The 20040-nt window shown below is 35.4% G+C and overlaps 2 protein-coding genes across 10 annotated transcripts in view; one reads left to right on the forward strand and one right to left on the reverse strand.

The window, feature by feature from the left end:
- LOC5520731 overlaps positions 1–20040 on the reverse strand; it is a 39771-nt gene that overhangs the window by 17646 nt on the left and 2085 nt on the right. The window contains exons 1-7 of one of the 9 annotated variants that reach the window (XM_032365863.2): positions 16628–17720; positions 9701–9739; positions 7583–7740; positions 4036–4358; positions 3078–3219; positions 2356–2465; positions 1209–1267 (exon numbers count right to left, since the gene is read on the reverse strand). In XM_032365863.2, the coding sequence (XP_032221754.2) occupies positions 1209–1267; positions 2356–2465; positions 3078–3219; positions 4036–4358; positions 7583–7733 (785 nt within the window). In that variant the 5' untranslated portion in view covers positions 7734–7740; positions 9701–9739; positions 16628–17720. Of the gene's footprint in view, positions 1–1208; positions 1268–2355; positions 2466–3077; positions 3220–4035; positions 4359–7582; positions 7743–7820; positions 9599–9670; positions 9745–10810; positions 10998–16627; positions 17721–20040 lie in introns of those variants that run through there. The other 8 variants (XM_032365862.2, XM_032365860.2, XM_032365859.2 and 5 more) reach the window with 8 other exon arrangements.
- LOC5520842 overlaps positions 1–20040 on the forward strand; it is an 89837-nt gene that overhangs the window by 3278 nt on the left and 66519 nt on the right. Inside the window, exon 2 of the mRNA XM_048730793.1 lies at positions 5011–5065. The gene's annotated coding sequence lies outside the window, so the exon portion shown is untranslated. The remainder of the gene's footprint in view (positions 1–5010; positions 5066–20040) is intronic.

The raw sequence follows: 20040 nt of genomic DNA on the forward strand, positions 1-20040 counted from the left end.
AATGCCCTTTTTATCCAATAAAATGTCAAGATAGCCGTATTTATCTCTTGGCTGGCGCTAACCTGCTTCCTAGGAACCGGCCCCAGAGGTCTACACAGTGTGGGTAACGTTATTTGAGCTTTCGTCCTCGTGTTTGGGTGGTATTTTTACATTTCAAATTATATATATAGCATAGCTTATGTTAGAAGAACTATTTAAGCAGGAAGAATTTTTTGAAGAAAGAGTAGCTTTATTTGAAGTATTACGTTTTTTTGGTAAACAATAATCATTATATTATATATTATAATGGTGTTAATGTATATATATATATATATATATATATATGATATGATGATATACATGATGTTAAATGGTTTATACTTTTATTCTAAGATATGTGCCCGTTCAAAAAAGCTTCAGATATGAAACTAGGTAACAAACTTCGTCAATCGTAGCAACTGTGGCTATAGTCGAAGACATGCTAGTGTATCGCTTGCAAGGAAAGAATGAGTTCCATAGGGGACAGCACTTTTGTTCTGTTTCGAGAACTTATAAACACCCCAAGAGCTACTATAATGATAAATCATTGTTGAAAAAGGTGATTAACTATCCTCTGTGATCGCAGTTCCATACAGTGTAGTTTCCATTTTCATTTTTTTTTTGCATTCACTGAAAGTATTTTTTCACTGGAAAAGCCTGTCAATTTACCCAGGGTACCAGAGGCTCCGAGCTTTGCGGCGACGAAGCCTCTGGTACCCAGGTACTGTCAATTTAGCTGGCGGCAATTGCAGAGGCAAAACAGCTTATCGTTAGGATATTGAACCGAGGAGATACTTTTACCATTTATATGTTGATATTTTTCGAATGATTGAAATATTCATTGATGTTCCCACATTAGACACCAATAGATCAGAAACGATGAAAGTTTGACAAGTTCTTTATTAAGCTCTGAAGCTTTTAGGCAGCGGCACGTTAATGTGGTGAAAAGAAGTTTGGCATTTTTAAGAAGCATAAGACTTGAGACATATTCGAAGACTCGAGGAGGAAATGACGTCATGCAGGCATCCAGCTTCTGCGCATGCTCAGAGTGACGTAGGTTTGAACGGCTTTATTTCTACTGACCTGAACCTCTTGATATTGCAAAACAAAAAATGTCTCATGTGACCTGAAAACTGTAAAATGATTGGTCAGTTAGTACATTGGGGTATCTATATAAGGAGATATATTACCTCATGCGCACGACATGAACAAACAAGAATCCTGTTAGCTTGGAAATAAGGCTGGCCACCTGGAATACAAGGTTAGATTACCAGAGATATATTAGGAAAAATTATCAATTGACTTTATTCATGCAATATGAACATAGTTAGGATTGACATTACAAATGACAGCATTACAATTGGAATATCCAGCAAGAAGTAATAACTTGAGCAGCTCAAAGCAATGTTGTCTGTGAGGTCGCATTCACTATCACAAGTATGGGCAAATTGTAAAAAGGCATCCCAAAATCCGCGATAGAGATTCTTTGAAAGCACATGCTTTTGTTTTTCAGCATACCCAAAAACCTATAACTGAGAATTTCCGAAACCCACTCAATGTACTTTTTTTGACTGCATACATCTAGTAAAATTAACATATCTGCAAGCTTAAGCCCTGTGATATATATGTTGATTAGAATGTTTTATATTTTAACTTTGTTGGTAATCACTGTAGCTGGTCAACAAGACAAAACTGAAATATAGAAGTCCGAGGTCAATATAATTCCTGGTTGCCATGCAAACGTGAATTACTGGTAAATTGGTAAATTCGTTAATAGAAGGTATAAAATATTATTAGATTATAGCTTTTTACAGGCCCAGCAAAGCATGCAAGAAAAAAAGAACATCAATCAGAATTATAATCATCCTTTATACTGACTAGATATGAGAAGGCTCCTACAGAGAGAGCTTGACGCTAGGAAACTGATAAGATGATATCAAAGGCCCGATATGCCCTGAAAGGGCTGAAGCTAGTGCGTGGATATGAGCCTCTCGTGTAAACAACAAAACCATAGCGTCAAATGTTCCTTATTTTAGACAAACTGAGCTGGTGAGCCTATGTAAAAACGCAATATCCCTCCATGGATACTAATGGTTGAAACACGAGACTCGTCTCGCTCTGAGCTTTCGCTCGTCTGCGCTTGCCTAAGCTCTCTCTTGACATATTGAACCTGGGCTATTGGGACACTGGAAGGAAAGGGACTGGGACGGAGCTCTCCCTTACTCTCCACTGACACTCTTGTATGTATTGCTGCATACATTAGGACATCATCGGAGGGGCTTAAAGGTATACAACAAAGATTGGAAATCGCTAGACGATGTTTTGGTTAATTGATACCTTGGCTTTCACGTCCTCAGCTAGACGGGTATACTTTGTGGTTAAACTGTTGAAAAGGTCGCCGTGAAAGGGCTCATCCTCAAGTCTAACCCAGATAACATACGACTTTTCTATAAAGGAACACGATGGTTAGACCTCTCTACAACCTCATGGTTAAGCCACAGAGAACATAGACTTCTCTTTAAATTACATTTACTTCAAATAACAATTACATTACCCTGTTACCCGCCCATTATCAATCCGAATACACTTATTCTTTTTTCTATCCCATTCATCTTTTCCATCATGCCCACAATTCTTTTTTTATACTCAGTTCTGAAGCCCGATCCTCTCAACAGTGGCTTACCCACAATCCCCTCTTATTTTGTTATTTTCAACATCGTTAGCGCGTCAGAGGCTCGGTTACCTTTTTTCTCTTCTTTTTTTAGCCACAGTCTACGTCGTTTTATTCACATTCCAATGGGACGTGCTTATACCTTTCAACTCCTTATCTTACCAAACAATCCATCATGTCTCTCACCCATATTCCATCTTATTTTCTCTTACCCATAATTCCCTCATTTGTCCACAATGCATCACTTTTTCCTTTACCCAAAATGGCCGTAATCTACTACTTATATACTCACTCACTCACTCACTCACTCAAACCTTCTCCGTTTTTACCCAAAATCATTTTTTACTAACAAATCACTCTTTGATACATTCACAGTAGATGTACTTACTAAGGACGCATCCGTACAACTCAAAGCGTAGCCCCGCGTTGTTATGGCAATCTTTCGGCCATATCACAATAGTTTTGAGCTCCTCTCGCGGCTGCGGTATCTCGTTATATACGATGGTGTTTCTGTCTGTATTCCCTAAGAACTAAAAATAGCTATTATTACACAAATGCCAATAAAATCATTTTATCAGTTATTTCCAATACGATGCATTAGCAAGAACAAACGCAAGCAGACTTTGCCTATATTGCATTATAGACTTGGCGAGGCGCACTGTCCTTGTTGTGGTATGGACTTGGCTATAGCTTTGATAAGAGTCACAGCTCAAATTGATCCTGTTACGCTTGCCTTGAGGCTACGCTAGTGCTTGTTGTCTCTAAAGCTGAAGTAGCCGCGTTGATCAGCAGACTAGTTATCAACTACTGCATACGTTCCAACACCTTCATTTTCAAATAGGCATCAATTAGAAAAAAAAATACATACAAGCCCTATGAAAACTAGGTGGTCTGTGAAGGCGTAGTCGAAACAAGGGAATTACTAACACAGCCCGACATGACAGAAAAACCTTGAAAATGCGCAATTCGAGATAGAGAAAGAAGGCACAATTTCTTACAATGGCCACCGGTTCCTTGTAATCTGGACTGATTTTCAAAACACAAATAACATGAGGCCGAAATGCATATACCCTGATTTTGGCTTTTTCAGATATTTTTTCCTCGATCATCCTTGCGCTATGTATGGGCTCAGGGACGAAAAGCTCAAATTTTAATGACACTTTACAAAAAGTCGGATCAATTTAAAAAAAGTCGCATTGGATATTTTGTTTGATATTACTCAATAAGTACTTAGGGGAATTTTCTGCCTTATTAGATGTGAAATGAGCTTATTTGAAGCGTCATGTCATGTTTTCCCGTCATGTCACACAGCCCTTTGTCTGAGCAACGTAAGGGCTCCATGTTACCTCGTGAGGGTACGCCTTGATCTCCCTCTCATTGAGCTTGTAGTAATACAGGTTAAAGCTTGTGACCCACTCTTCGACTTCGTCGCCACCATAACCTTGTGTCGCGATCCCTGTCACCAACGTCTTCGTCTTAAACTCTACAGCAACGTAACCCGACGAGTTACATTTACCGGCGGCAGATCGATAACCTGGTGGGAACTCTGTCCGATTAAGCCTGGGTTGCCCATATGGATATCCGTATGAGTCATGGAAAACGGAGCCAAACTTGATCTGTTTCCACGTGATGTTTCCACTTTGCATTCCAAGGGGCTCTTTACATGAATCTGTGGATTTTGATAATGGGAGTATTAATTTTGGTGTGATAGCGTGTATTGTATGACAAGTGATAAACTGTTCCTTGACGACTTTTGTGATATGGCAAGTTTTAATGCTGTATGTAAAAAAAAAAAAATAAATAAAAGCGCACCAAATTGCCAAGCGTTTAATTGTTTCTCACGATTTCTTAGATTTTCCCCGTGACTCCCGCATGTGTGGGCGCTTGTTTTTTTCATTTAACTAACCTTGAGGTACATTTTGTTAATCTTAATTATGGAAGCTTTTTTGTGACTATTCCAGACACTGTTTAATTATCCCATAAGACGAAAACAAAGAAACCCGAATCATCTGGAAAACAGTTCAGGTATTTTTCTTTTTGTCCTACGCCCCCTTCAGTCGCTAATATTTCCGTCCGCATCGCATCAAATCCTAATCATCCTATGAGGCTGACTCATAACACTTACGTATCAAAAGATCGCGGAAGTTCTTACATCAAACGCTAGTTACCTATCAATTGATGCCTTATTTTTTGTTAGCCCCGGCAGTAATTCAAAAGTTTGTCATTTTCGCAATCAAGCAAAGAGTTTTCTTCATTAAATGGTTAGGGTAGGGCTAGGGGATGTTTTAAGTCCGCTTATTTTGGCTGATTTTACTTTATAGGCATTGTCACGCTGCAGAGATATATACAAGACTTCTTCTTCTTGTACTTTAACAGGTATGTTCCGTAAAAAATAGGGAAGATATTTTAATGGCTCAATGCTGTACGTACTGTATTGTGTTTAGAAAAGCCAATGCTTGTTAAAAAAGTATAGAACTTTAAACATCGATTTTTGCCTTCAAAGGATTTCCGCAAATTTTCAGTCCTCTTATCGGTTATAAGGGCATTTTACTTTATTTATTGTGCCTAGATATGGTCTTTTAGCTGTTTAAATTTTTAAAATAATATAATTCGTACGCCCCTATGCATTAGTAAAGACGAAAAACACTTTGACATAATCATCTTTTTTTATTTGGAGATTTGGGGATGTTTTGCAGATGTCTTGATCTGTCTTTAGTTTTTATTCATATCCAAAAAAAAAACTTCTTTAATATTATATCCGTATGGGCGTTTTGATAAGAAACTAATTAAATTTGTTTAATGTTTTATTGTTAGACACTGCTTGATACCGGTATAATGGAAGAGGGAATTTTATTTTTAATTAAATGAGCAACGCTTGCACCATTTACCCACTATCAAGGGAACCAAATCAACCACCCATCATCAACCACCCATGTTCAGCGGGCATTTTATGGCGCCGGCAGGTTCTACATAGGCCAGACTCTCTTGTTTTGCATTTGTTTCGTGTACGTTTGCAGCCTAGTCGTGTACATAAGAAATCATTTTAAAATGTCTATGGATTATTAAGAGAGTCTCTTGCCAGTCGCCATTTTGGATTACAAAGCAAAGTAATAAGTGTGAGAAATAATTCGTTTTTATCAGGTGATTTTGGGAAGCGCTTGTGGCATTTTGTATTGATATTGGTAAATGGTAAAAATAAAGAGTCAGCGCAATTTGCCAATGCCAATCTTCAAACGGCAACACATTGCTTCGACTGCATCTAATGACGGCTACAACCGGAATGTACACATGGGTCCCATCATATTTTTTTATCAAATTGTGCAGGAGTATATGATTGGAAGATAATATTATCCATTATAGGTCATCATCTTATAACCTGCAGCCTCAATGCTGCGCTTTACGGCGAGTGGCCGGCAAATAAGAATCCGTCAGACCTTAAAGAATCCTTTTTTGACCCATGTAGTAACCAGGAATATTCTCTATTCCTGCTCTATTCTGTTGTCGCCAAAATTTCCAGGAAATACGATCTTAGGACAGTTTGACAAAAGGTCTTGAAAAGCCAAAAGTAGTTTGTTGCCAATGAAAAACTAAAAGTAAACAAACGTTAAAATATAGATCATTATGAAAGATTAAAGTACTCGCGATTACCCTCTGTTAGGATTGAGAGATTCTGAAAACTCACAAATAGATTCAAATACGGAGATTTTGGTGTTGCCTGAGTCCAAATGACTATGGGTTTTGTCCTTTTTCTTGCCTTTGCCAATCGATCTTGTGTGCATTATTTCTCATGAAATCCCGAAGTTTTTTCCGAACATGCAATGGTTCGTGGCATCCGGGAGTTAAGGGTCCACTAGGAGTCAGTATTAAAGTTAATGACCAATGTCCTAATTTCTATTGCAATTCAGCCTTATAAGGGCAGTATGTTTCTTCTGTAAATATAAAAAAGCAGAACGTTTTAATCATTATATTTACTTTTTTGACATGATATATATAGCCCTACTGAAAACGCCAGTAAATTGGGCAAGCATAAAAAGCGAGTTTATTTTTTTTTTTACACTATTGTTTCTTTTATTCTGTTAATGCCTTGTCAGATCGTTGACAAAATGACAAAATATTAATAATTATGTTTATTACCCATTGATGATGTCTAGACTGGTTTTATTACGAGTTTCTATCAAATTCAATCGCTCAATTTAGTATGTAGTTTTGTATGACAAGCTCAAATGGCAAAAAAGTAAAATTAAAACGAAACATTTTCTATGATTATAATTAAAACCATGTATTAGAATACCAAATTTTGATATGGCCTGATATAAAGGTAAGAATAGCGGCAAATAGCTTTCTGTTCGGCCACCTCACTAGCGTTACACAGAGCTGTACTAGATTCCCTCAGAAGTAGGATGCATTTGTAGTAAAATAGAAGATAAGAGGCAAGATTGTGACAAAAAATAATAAATAACAGAAAATGAGAAAGAATTTCAAGAAAGTACCCTTTCGGTTATTTATGCATATTGATGATGGATACTATTTGAATACTTATGTACTTTGCATAAAGCTAAAGAATAAAATTTCACTCAAAAAGGACCGTAATGTCCGGGCAACTTTTTAAAAAGTAACCATATTTTACAGCTTTGAATTGCTGTTTCTTAGAAAAATGATTTTTTTATTGTCCCTTACTACCTTGTAACTCTAACAATCCGCAAAGTTTTTCAAAGAACTATAAAAATTGCTCTGCATTTTGCTGCCTTTGTGTTGCTATAAGAATCGATATAAAAATATATTATATTTATGTGTCTGCTTCTTTTTTTCTTTTTTGACTTCATATCCATCATGTACTGCGTCTATTTCCTGCTATATCCTGAGCAAATTCCAAGAAAATATTAGCTTACTTACGAGAAGCCCCTGTACCGCCGACTGAGCGGGCCTTGTCCGGAGTACTGGTTGGTAATGTAGTTCTCTCGAATCGTACGAGGTTTGGCTTACCAGCGAGGAGAGTAGGTACCAACAATCCCAGAAACCACACACTTGTTAGCATTACGGGCATCTTTAAACTCTAGAAGAACATCAAATAAGCAGGAGTATCAAGGAAATTTGCCATAAGTAAATGTTTCCATTTGGATAAATCACTTACAATTGAGTGATAAATGAATTGCATTATTTGTTCATTGTCGAACCCTTGCATCTAATTTTTGTTGTTGTTGAATGTATTTTGAGTGTTTGTCTGGTTACATGTATTTTTGAGGAATACGTCAGAAGTTGCATTTCTGGATATGCTCCAAGTGAAAACTTGTATTTGGCATAATATCCCCAAAAACGTGTCAATTGATTTGAATCGAATACGAAGTACAAACACGCCAAATCACCAACTTTAAAATGTGAAAAATGCTATTGCAGTTTAAAGTGGGATAAAATTAACACTTGCTAGTGTTTTATTTGCATAGTAATTATCTTCTTGACATTTCTATACAATTCACGTGACATAACTAATTCCAATAAGGCTTAGTCCAGACAATTCGGGAGGGAGCGACTGTTGTGAATAGCGTACTTATACCATTGAATGTGATTTTGTGTCGAAGACATCCTATAAGCTAATAACCTGAATGATATTATTGTAGGATTCTAGAACCAGTGATTGGGGTTCAGGTCTTTTATGGGAGGAGTTATGGATATGTTTTGGAGCTGCACATTTGGGAATTGCTTGCCTTGTTGCATTTGCAATCTAGTTATAAATAATTGACTTTAGACATGTGGGCAATAGATGTCGCGAAGTAGAAATTTCATAAGCAGCAGGTAAACAAACAAACAAATAAACCAAGAATCAAAACGACAATCTTGACATTCTGTAAACATCTAAAGAGTGGGATAGTCTGTATAGTATTGTAGAATTTTATCCGTTTTTTGTGCTTTTTTTTTTCCTAAAGTGGCCTATTCTTTTTAGATGTCATATTGGTATTTTAAATGTTTCATACAAGTAGACCGGTATTTCAAGGAATTTTGACATTTGCGACAAATCATTTGTCATTTTATTAGTAAACATTTATGTGTATACATACATAAATACGTAAACTTTATCTCGAATTGGAGAGTAGCTTCAATCCAGGACGAGAGGCTAATGTTTTCGATGAAAACATTAAAGCAACTCCTAACGTTTTAAATTGTCACCGTTTCTCCCAGAAACTTATTCATATATTTATTTTTTCCATTTTCTTTATTTCACGTTGCCCCCTCATGTTTGGTTTTATAATTAACGCTTTCGACTCTACCAATTTTCCGAATGTTCAATAAACAAAAACATTTTCTTTTACGCCAAGGGACTGAAATAGTTCTAGAAAATCCCCAAACATCAATGAAATTCAAACCTTTTTTGCCCTTTTCTTATTATCAAGCTATGAATTGGAAAATCCTACTACATAACAACCATTCCATTTATATCTCCATGTGATGTGCGTTTCCATTTATCATAGATTGGGGTGATTTAACACCTGTCTTATCAACACTCGTCCATACGTTATTTGAGTTTTGTTTTATGCTGGTTAATATCATTATTGTGCGTATACCATCTTTATCCGAGAAGAACGTAATTGATATATATCCATATAGGGCTTTACTTCAAAATTATATAAACACAACGATACTAGTTTTAATTTTTAGTACGATTTTTCATCGATTTTGAAACTTTCATTTCATAATTTGTCTCCGGTTGGGTCCCCCGACCGGGTGCAGGCATGCATCTGTCTAAACTTTGAACACTAGGAACTATTTTGAAGAATGAAAGGAAGATAAAATAGCATGTCCTGCTGTCATTTTCTCTGTAGGATATATTAGTAGAGAACAAGTACTCCAAAGACTGAGGCTATTGATTCAAAGGAAAAAAACAATCGCTTCACTGAGAAAGAGGAGCAAAAGAGAAAGACAAGCACTTTGCTTGGGTATATTTCACATTTGATGTAGGGTTTCTAAAAAAAAGTTGATTCTGCATACCTGTTGTTTTTAATATTTCTTCATTTTTACCTGGGATCCCAGCCTTGTCTTTTAGACTTGTGATGACATCTGAACTGGAAGAAAACGAGTTGATAATCTAATCATTTCCACGCACAATCAATCACAAGCGTCCTCCTTGGGTTAGCCTTGTAAGTGAAGTTTAGTTCCATGTCATATGATGTGTCTTAATAGACGATATATTCTTTTTGAGCCGATTATTTTATTATTCTCTTGGAGTTTCCATGAATGCTTAATGAGGTCTAGAAGTTAATGTGTATTTTTCACAGCTTGAAATATGCCGACAGTAAACAACAAGAAAATGGCCAAGGTGAGAAACAAGGCAGCTCGGGTAATCGTTTGTTTTTCATTGAATGTTATTAAAGGGGCAGTAAGAAGTGTAAGACGAGAAATGATCGCTTTTGGTTCTCAAATTGGTTTGAAGTTGTCAATTGTTAACATTGTCAATTCTGACATTGACGTATTTCAATATATATTAAAAATAAATTGTTCTATCAATGTTCAAGTATCCTGAGAACGGTCTTTGCCTTAGATCAGAATGGTAACATAAAAACTATGAATCAATTTAATAGAAATATGTTGAATTACAATAAGCAATTCTGAAAAATAATTGTTTTCTCTGCCCCCGACTTAGCTTTGGTTATGTTTTGTCACAGTGATAATTAATAAATCAACGGTGAGACGAAAACAGTCAATTTTTTTTCTGCTTTGGTTTTTGTTTTGTTTTAAGGCAGCCCAAATTAATTACTGATTCACTTTCTCCTTCCTGCTAGTCATAGGTTGCAATGATATTTTATCTGTTTAATCATCAGCACCAGCATTTGAGATATCAAGGTATTTTAGAGTACTAGGAACTTATAACATCTTGAATTTTTTAATTTGTCTCTACAATCCAAGAAAGTATTTTTGAAAACGCGTTGATTGCTTTGTCTTTCCAATGTCTTCATGTGTATATGTATATTAAAAAAAATGACAAAAAAGAAATGAGAAACCGCACTATAATGTTATATGGGTTTTAATAAAAGACGCGAGAATATTCTAAAAACAATAATATGCGACCTTTCTTTTCTCAATAAAGGTAAACGTTTATCACAGTGTGTCAACAACCTCTTGCTTGCTCACCTACCACCTCTTGCAACTTCCTTGACTGAGAAGTCCCTCGTACCTCTTGTCTTGTATCTTATACAGAAAAAGAGCTAAAGCCCACGAGACCTTTTTGATCTAGACCTATCTATGAGGAAGGAGGAGCTTTGCTATTAGATGATATAACTTGGAAAGAAATCATGGCCATCATTTAAGGTTTCCTGTGGCGTGGTATTGCATGTTTAGCTAATCGTTTTGTATTTGATTGACATATTTATTATATTTTATTTTACACCAAAAGAGGTTACTTGTCAAAATATAATAAATCATTATAAGTCCATCATTATAATAAGCTGTTATATGAAAGCATATTGAACAACATATAATATGGTTATGTAAGAAGTCTTTACTGAAAATATTTCCTATTGTCTGGTAGTTTATAAAATCCAAAATCCAAAAAAAAATATTTTTTTCTTAATTTCTTCGATATAAGCATATATTGCATGATATGAATGGGAATCTTTTCTATACTTGGTAATAAAATAAGAAATTGCGACACCTTATGACTTGCTGTAAATACACCTGTGGGAAATATATATAGAGACTTGTTTCTTGGTTCCATTATCAAGTTTATGATGATAATAGTGTTTACAGATTACTTATGCCTCTCGAGAGGGTGTGTGTGCTTATATCTTATTTTTCTATTATATCTAGATCACGGTACATTGAATGCCTTTAATTTTGATAGTGCTTAGGATTCTAGGATGAAGGGGAAACATCAATTCAATGGCTATATCCTTTACTCCTGCATACTTGAGTGAAAAACATAAATCTTTATATAATTATTAATTTTAGCTGTCGGCTAGAAACAATTAAGGAGGTTTTAAAACGTCCTCGTAAAAATACAATATACCAGGAGAAACCGAAAAGGAATCGGGAGGGGGAATAATTCCCCTTTTAGTTATGAAATGATGAAGGAATATAGTTTTGTTAATTAAAATGTATATATATATATATATATATATATATATATATATATATATATATATATATATATATATATATATATATTACATATTTATATATATATACATATATATAATATGTAATATATATATATATGTAATATATATATATTACATATATATATATTACATATATATTGGACCTAGGGCGTCAGAACATTGAAATTTCAGGCTACCGTCCCCTCCGAAATCCTAATGAAGAATCAAGTATAGCAAAAATCCTTAGTGTAAGAGTTGTTAAGTCAGGTAACTTGGATACTTAATAAACAAAATAAAGCACATACTAAAGTCTTTAAAATCTTCGTATCTCTAGCGTAGGATAGTGAAATGTTTTTCTACCATGTATTCCATTGCATTTGATGTTATAACATCAAGTGGACTTGTAATGTTTGCGATAGCATTGATTGAATCAGCACTTCTAGAGTTGTAACTTTTCGTTTTTCAGGAATTTCAATGAAAAGGAGTAAATTTCAAATGTTTCTGATGTTTGAACGACATACGTACCCACTAAAGGTTTTCGAAAAATATATGAACAAAGTGTGTTTTTGTTTTTGTTACGACTATGAACGTTTGTGATATTTTTGTGAAAATTCAATGCGACTTCTTCAATGACAAAGTGATTGACATGAGGCCCGTTGCCAGGATTTTAAACAAGGGGTTTTGTTTACCCATTTAGCGGACCATTTTCCCTTAGGTAGCTCGTCAGGACGGACCTTCAAGACTTTCGTGTTATCTTTCCCCCGTATTTTTGGTTGTGATGAACCAATTCGTAAATTCCTGTTTTTGAAGAGTCACTTTTCCTCAAAGGTTTGAATAAATGTAGCCTCGTAGCCTTGCTCGTACTCTTTCATGCTGTTTTTAATTTTTAATTATTTATACTTATATTTTTGTAATCTATGTCGGGCCCACAGTAATTGGCTATCTTAAGGCTGTTGTGTTGTCCCTGCCGTTTGTCTTGTCCCGATTCTGTCTTTATCCTATCTCTATTGATGTATTTATTGCGTATTTGTGCGTAACCGGCGAAGCTATTCAAAATAATAAAATAATATAGTGACAGTACCTTTTCATGCATTTTTTTGCTTTACAACACAGATGTGTGAAAACAATTTCCTCTAGAAAAGACACCTTCCGAAACTCGCTTCATTATGCTATATTACAATATAATAACTTTTTAAAATTATTTATTTTATCATTTTATCAAATTAACATATGTGGACGCTCAAATGCCAATAGAAATTTTGTATTTTATGTTATTTTCGCTTTAAAATGCGGTTTGTCAAAGGGAGCGAAGTTCAAAATTGTGGTATAGAATACTATATAATACTCGACGATATTCATTTTTTATGTTATGATTTCTTTTGCGCTATTTCATTGAACGCATTCAAAGCATTTTTATGTCATTTTTATTTCATGTTATTTGTGTGAAATCACAAAGACAACACCATATTTTTAAAAAAATATTAAAAATTCTAAGAACTTTGCAGAGGATGATGAGGATTATTTTCTAATGTCGTGTAGCAGTTATTTACTCCAATAAACGCTGAAAGAAACGTTTAGGAACAATACGCTTCAATTTCAAAATCACCAATATGCGCTTTTTTCTCTCAGATTTATCCGTAGCAAGCCTTTCCTGTGGCTTTCAAAAGGACACCATGATGAACCGATTTTTTATCTTCTCGTGTTTTGTGTGGCCACACGACCGTAGCTGGCCTCAAAATGCTATAAGGGGAAGAGAAATGATAAAAAGACATTAAGGGTTCTGGGAGGTGAGGGGACGCCATGTTCATTTACTTGTAGTTTAATGGGGCGCTTTTTATGGGCGCTTAGACCGGTAATCTGTTCTGTCCCGTTTTCAATCATCTTATTTTTACATACGACAACGAAGACACAACAATTTAAATGCGATTCTTTCTGGTGATGTAAATGTTTGTCGTTCTTGTATCCCTTGTATTTGTTCAACAAAACCCCGAAATGGTCTTTTTGATAGAGAAGTTGCAGCTGTTGAATTATGCTGAATGTAAGTGCTAAATGCTGTTATCCCCGTAAAGTTGTAGCAGTTTTAAAAACAGATTCTTTACAAGAGAGGAAAAATTTATGAAAGAACCATTAGGGCAGCGTTATGTCTAGATGAAAAATATGTTTATGAATTACACTACTGTCTACTATTGTCTTTTTTTTTTTGGCTAGAAAATAAATTTCCTGTCTGCGTCTTTTGCTTTTTCCTACAGCTTAGTGGTTTGCTTGTTGTCCTCTTTTTTCTTGAAGTCTTTCAAAAACTTTAAGTCTGATTCCTCTACAAAAACTACACCCTTTTTCTTATTGAAGAAGCCAATCGTAGGTATGTTCCCTGTGACTGAGCTTCCCTCTCCCCCCCACCTCCACCCCCTCCCCTTTGTGATCTTTGAAAGTGTGTTTCGATAAAAAAAAATATCCAGCTGCGTTAGTTTAATGGTACTAAAGTGAAAGTTATCCAACGTTTCTGTTGTATCTATCGGGATCAATCCCTTGGTCTGAACTGATCCCTTAAACAGTTCTTGTTGTCATATAATTGTTGTGACTCGTTAAGCAACCGACGTCATCTGTTTTACCAACGGTACTTTTACTCTTGTGAGTTTCTCCGCTATGATTGGCTTGCTGTTATTTGATTACGTTAAGCAGGCAAACCGCTCTCTTGCGGTCTAAGATCCGGAGCAATTAGAGCAGCGATAGCCAAAATGATTGCTTTCGCGACATCTCACTGATTTTGTTTTATATTGAGGTATAAGAAGCCGTGTAAAAACCGGAGTCGATTAACAAGATGCTTATGAAAATATTCGACCTGTGTTCATTAGCGATATGCCCTTATATGTAGGAGATATCCCCCTCTTGTTCTTGTTCTATAATTTAATACGTTTCTTTGTCTTCAGTATAATACGGAGCGAAAATTGCACAAAAATAGTGTTAAGTAAATAAAATTTCTCAAGATATCGAAGTTATTTGTTCATATTATTCACTTGCTGGGAGAGCCGGGACAAGATGCTTCTATCTAAATTACTGCTACTTTTTTCTTGAGGATGTACTTCTTACACGTTATCAGATTACATCTGATGCCATGTTGATTTACTTGAAGATACTATTGTCGACTGCTGTTTTACACTTCAGCGTTGTTGCCTAAACAGGTTACGAATTGTATAAAAGTGATCTTCATTTTAGCAAAAATAAATTTTGAAAAGAAAATAAATGTAGGAAAAAATCTTAATTCCATGCAATGCATATTTCATTTGTTTTAATTGTGTGACATTATCAAGATATCGAAATTAAAAAAAGACAAATAGGTTTTCTATTGCTTATGTGCTCAAACCGCGCGGGATTACGCAGGTCAATTACATTAGATTAAAAAGGGAATCATCTGGCCGCTGTGAAACAAACAGTTCATTAAGTTTGAGTTTGAATAAGAGATACTAATTCTAGGCTTTTATATTTCCCTCTGCGTCATCTCGTTTTTTAAGTCTGCCGAATCAAGTGTAGCGTTATTATCTTTTAACAAAATTGTTGTGTTCGGAACAGAATTGTTTTTATTTTGTAATTCGTAAGCTGTTTTCCAGTTGGTAAGCCGTTTTAGCATTATTTGAACATCATTACAGGTGTCATTCCCAGGCATCATACGGAATAAAAAATAGTATTTGACAAAGATAACACGACAGTGTGCCTTTATTGGTACCGTTCTTTTTTGCTAACCGTCTTTAAACAAAAAGAAAGGATATTGAACGAAGAAACCTAAACATTTATTTTTGGGGGGTTTTCAGAGTTTAATGATCTACAGCGTACCAAAATAACTACATCGCCGATGTGACACCCACTCTTCTTAGTTATTCTGATAGCATGTACCAGTGGTTTTCCACTAATTTGTCATTGTGCCTAACGGTTCCCCATAGATTAACTTTTCGGCCTTGCGTACGTATCAGGAGTAACATAGAACACCCATACCATGTCTCATATTTATAATAAAAAATCAAAGTTGTTTTGAAGAGGGATTCCATAAGCTTCCTTTGCTGTTTCCTTGGTTCATTCGTTTCCTTCCTTTGCGTTGCGTGCTAATATGACGCCGGTGTCGATTCCTGCTGTTCTTTTCTCAGCAACTACATCTTTCTTGTCGATGCACAAACATGGACAACTCGGTTACAGGCATTTATGTCAAGCAAGTTTAGTCGTATATTACATTGCTGTTCAAAACACACATTGGTTTGCTGTATTGATTACTCTCTTGAGAGCGTTCTGTTTAGCTATAATTGGGTGCTGTTTTACGTGTTTAAAGAAGGATCTCCCTGTGTATTCAAGAATACCCACGATTATGTGTTCGAGAACATACGATCAGTTGTGTATTTCATTAATCAACAACTGCCTCTGGTTTCGAACTGGGTTGTGCTTTTGTGGAGAAACACTTTGTTTCTTAAGGTTAAAAAAAAGAGATCAAATAATTAAAAGGCCGACTAAAGGTCGAGGACTTCTTTCATTAATATTACATTCCTTAGTGGATCTAAGATGTAGTATTACTATCCTGGTAGTCATCTCTCTCTTTTTTTATCAGTTCTAGGTTGAAGTACGACTTTTGAACCTCTAGAAACGTTGTTGATATCGTTACTAAAAGAAAATTATGATGGAGCGATCATAATGCCTGCCACACTGCTTCTATGTAACAGTCGTTGAGCACGTGAAAGGCAAAACAACAACGTATACATTTTTTTCTGAACAGACAATATAAGTTATATTTTCTCTTCTAGAAAGCCAACGAAAACAACATTAATTCTCTGATCATGCGAAATGTGTGAAAACTCCCCCAAAGGCTACTCACCTTTATGCGTTGCTTTTCAAGGTGTCTCCATGTAAGGTGTTATCATCAAAATGCTTCGAAGCACTATCCTCCCAATGTAAGCAAGAGTAAAACACATACATATTTTATGACTTGGTAATGTATGAATAATATTATTATGCTTACGCCATTGTTGTACTTTATGGCTTTTAAAAGCACCTCAATTTTGCCCTGGTTGATTGTTTTGTTTGGGCCGAGCGGAATATTGTCGCCAGCCAATCTTAGCTCCTGGTCATTCCGCAACCATTTACAAATAAGATGGACAACTCATAAATCTTTCATTCTTCGAAAACAACAGTTTGACATAATTTAGCGTAGGTTTTCTAACCCCTGCTCTCTCTATAACAAGTTACTCGTAATGGTATTAATAATCCGAATGGAATGTATCTATGATATAGTAGAACAGACCCTGGCCCATTCATTTGGAGTGAATGATCAAAGTTGATCATTTTGTGTGAATTTATTGTAATGTTACCCTCTAAAAGATGCGTTTTTAAAACCAAACGTTTCGCCTTTAGGGATTAAAAAAGAACATTGAATAAAATAAAAATACAGAATATAAAGATCGAAAGCTGCAAGTAAACTCTAACGAAAGTTTTTTTTTTTTAAACAAGTGAATGTTTGATATTTTAATGAGTGATCAGCCAACGCACCTAACCACTGTAGATGTTATTTTACCATTAACTTGCCCAATTATATAAACAGGGAGATACTTATCTGTCCAAACTTGGCTTAGGTTCTTAGCTCTGTGGTTGATTGAATCCCAATTTGCCAAGGGTGTGACGTCATTACTTGCTGTTTCTCTTTTTTCGCGCCCATTTGTCTCATACTGTATTAACACACAAATGCACAAGGCCTTTTCCATAAAGAGTAAAGACCTAGGGATTTTTTGATAAGGCAAATCTATTGCTCTATGAAAAACCACAGCCCCTCCTCTAATATGATGGACGACCGCAATCTAGAAGCTTCCATGCAAGCGATATTTATTTCTTATAGTTCCTTTACACAAATTTGAAAAGCCTCGTTTTATTCGAGTAAGAGCGAAACGTAAGACTCGTTAAAGCGTAGAACTTTTCCATTGCTTGTGATTTTGAGACTAAGAAAAAGTCGCAATAATAATTACATATTTATAATTGATGAACTCAAAAGGTTAATAAATATTGCAATAGCAGAATAAAATCTGGCTACGAAATTCGATTAAGGTACATTTTCGGTTTATAGAATTATCATGTGTAAAGTTAGAGATTTTGCCCAAATGCTAAAATGTAGAACAAATAAAAATGAAGACAAATGCTAATGGAAATCACTAAAGAAAGATTGATTAGTAATTGGTATAGGAGTTCCATATATCTGTTATCAACTCTGCTAATACAATGATTGACTCTTTATTCAAAACACTGGAAGCTAAATCGCGGCAAAAAATATATAAAATAAAAACAGACTTTCTTGTATTTTACGTCGGGTTAAACTCTTTCCATTGACAACATCCTTAACCTAATTCAAAATCAGTCAAAATATTTTTACAATATTGGAAGAACAAAGTGTGAAATGGTTGGAAAGGCACTTAAGATCGACTGCAAACAGCGTTAATAAAAACAGATGCAAAGGCACCAGCAGTGAGACCAGCACGAATAATCCCATTCTTTTGTATTTATCACGGAAGGTTTCCCCGGGTACACTAACTCCTGTCAAGTCTGAACAATGAACATCTCCTAAACATGAGATTGTAATAAATTGTCAAGGAGAGCAAACTCATTCAAGTGCCTCATCATCTAAGTGTGCCCAGATAGGCTATATTTAAAGTGAAGACAGCTACCATTCGCCCGTGCGTGAGAGCCGTATAGAGCCATAAAACGTCATGGTGCTGAAAATAGAAGTGTCTGGGCACCTACATAAATCCGTTGATAGCATCTCTATATATTTTTCCCTCCCATAATCGATATTTTAGCGCTTCTAGAGGGTGTAGTCGTACAAGCATAATCTTGTTTTCAAAATGTGTGTATTCTTTGGTAAGGCTGCAGCAGAAAATACGATTAGCTTAATAGTCTTTAGCTAATTTTTTATACCTTGGAGCGACATACGTGTGGTCAGATAGTGGGGATTTTGCATGCTAAATGACAATTTTTCGCCCTTCCGAGCGAAAGGGGAAGCCTTAGGGCAAAGGATCTAGTACATTTCTTATGACTATATATTGACATACCTATTGGCTCGCGATTATCACTTAGCCTCGGGATAATAATTTATTTTGAAAATATTATTTTTATAAAGAGTGGTATATAGATTATCATTTTCTGCGAAAATGTGATCATGCACGCACAAAATGGATATTGGCAAACTTCACATGTCAACTCAGTTTTAATTTATTGGCAATTATATATCCTCTCGTCTAGAGTCTTATGCGACTCCCATTTACCGAGCCACCACGTTACACATGCTTTAAATAGAAAACAGAGGGCATGCAGTTTTAGTTTAGGGAAAACAATTTAATCTTTGCCTGGTTTTAAGATTCTTCTCTTCTGACTGTCCCATACTAATAGGCGACGATATTTCAAGGATAATTTGGATAGTCCTTTTTAGCGTTTTTTTCACTAAGGGAAATATCTTTTTACACGAACACCTTAATGGAGTTCACCAATTGTTTAATTTCTTACATCCTGTTTAGCTTTTATTATGTTATCACCGACTTTATTCCAGCCAGTAGCTGCTCCTGAAATTTCTTACGGAGGGAACAACTTTGAATTAGGGAGAAGAATCACTAAATGAATTTTCTCTCAACACTTTTGGTGAACCCCTGTTGATATTCTCGAATCTCTTAGAATTACTAATAAGTACTATGAAAAATCCATGTTTCGGTTGTGTTTTTTTTTTCAGCACATAACTATAAGATTCAGGCAGTCAATTTCTGAACCGTCGAGGTTTATATTTAGTTTATCTAAAATATGATAAGTGTGCCATGCAAGAACCAATGATCGACACTCTAGAAGTGTCTTTTTCGAGTGAAACGAAGTGTGGAAATTAAAATTGTTTTAATGGGACGCCTTCACTTAACTAATTGATAGCTTTTGGAGTGAGTCTTGGTAGGGTTTCTCAATGTTTTCTATAATGCTTGAAACAATCCCTGATTTCACTTTTTTAGTAAAACAAATCTTAAAAAACAATATTTTGTTAGCTTGAGAATGCAGAAGAAAAATCTAGATGTTAATGCGACACTTCTACCCACGTTCTTACATTTTACATTTGAGTGGATGGTAACATTCTAGAGTGCTAACAAAGTACATACTTTTTAAAATTTATTATGAGCTGAGGGTAAAGAGGTCCGTGGGCGGTAGAAAAAATTGGAGCGAGAAAAACATTGGAGCGAGCGACCGGCGTGTTGGGGAGAGAATGGGAAAGGA

The sequence above is a fragment of the Nematostella vectensis genome, chromosome 7, assembly GCF_932526225.1.
Source record: "Nematostella vectensis chromosome 7, jaNemVect1.1, whole genome shotgun sequence".
Classification (NCBI taxonomy): Eukaryota; Metazoa; Cnidaria; class Anthozoa; order Actiniaria; family Edwardsiidae; genus Nematostella; species Nematostella vectensis.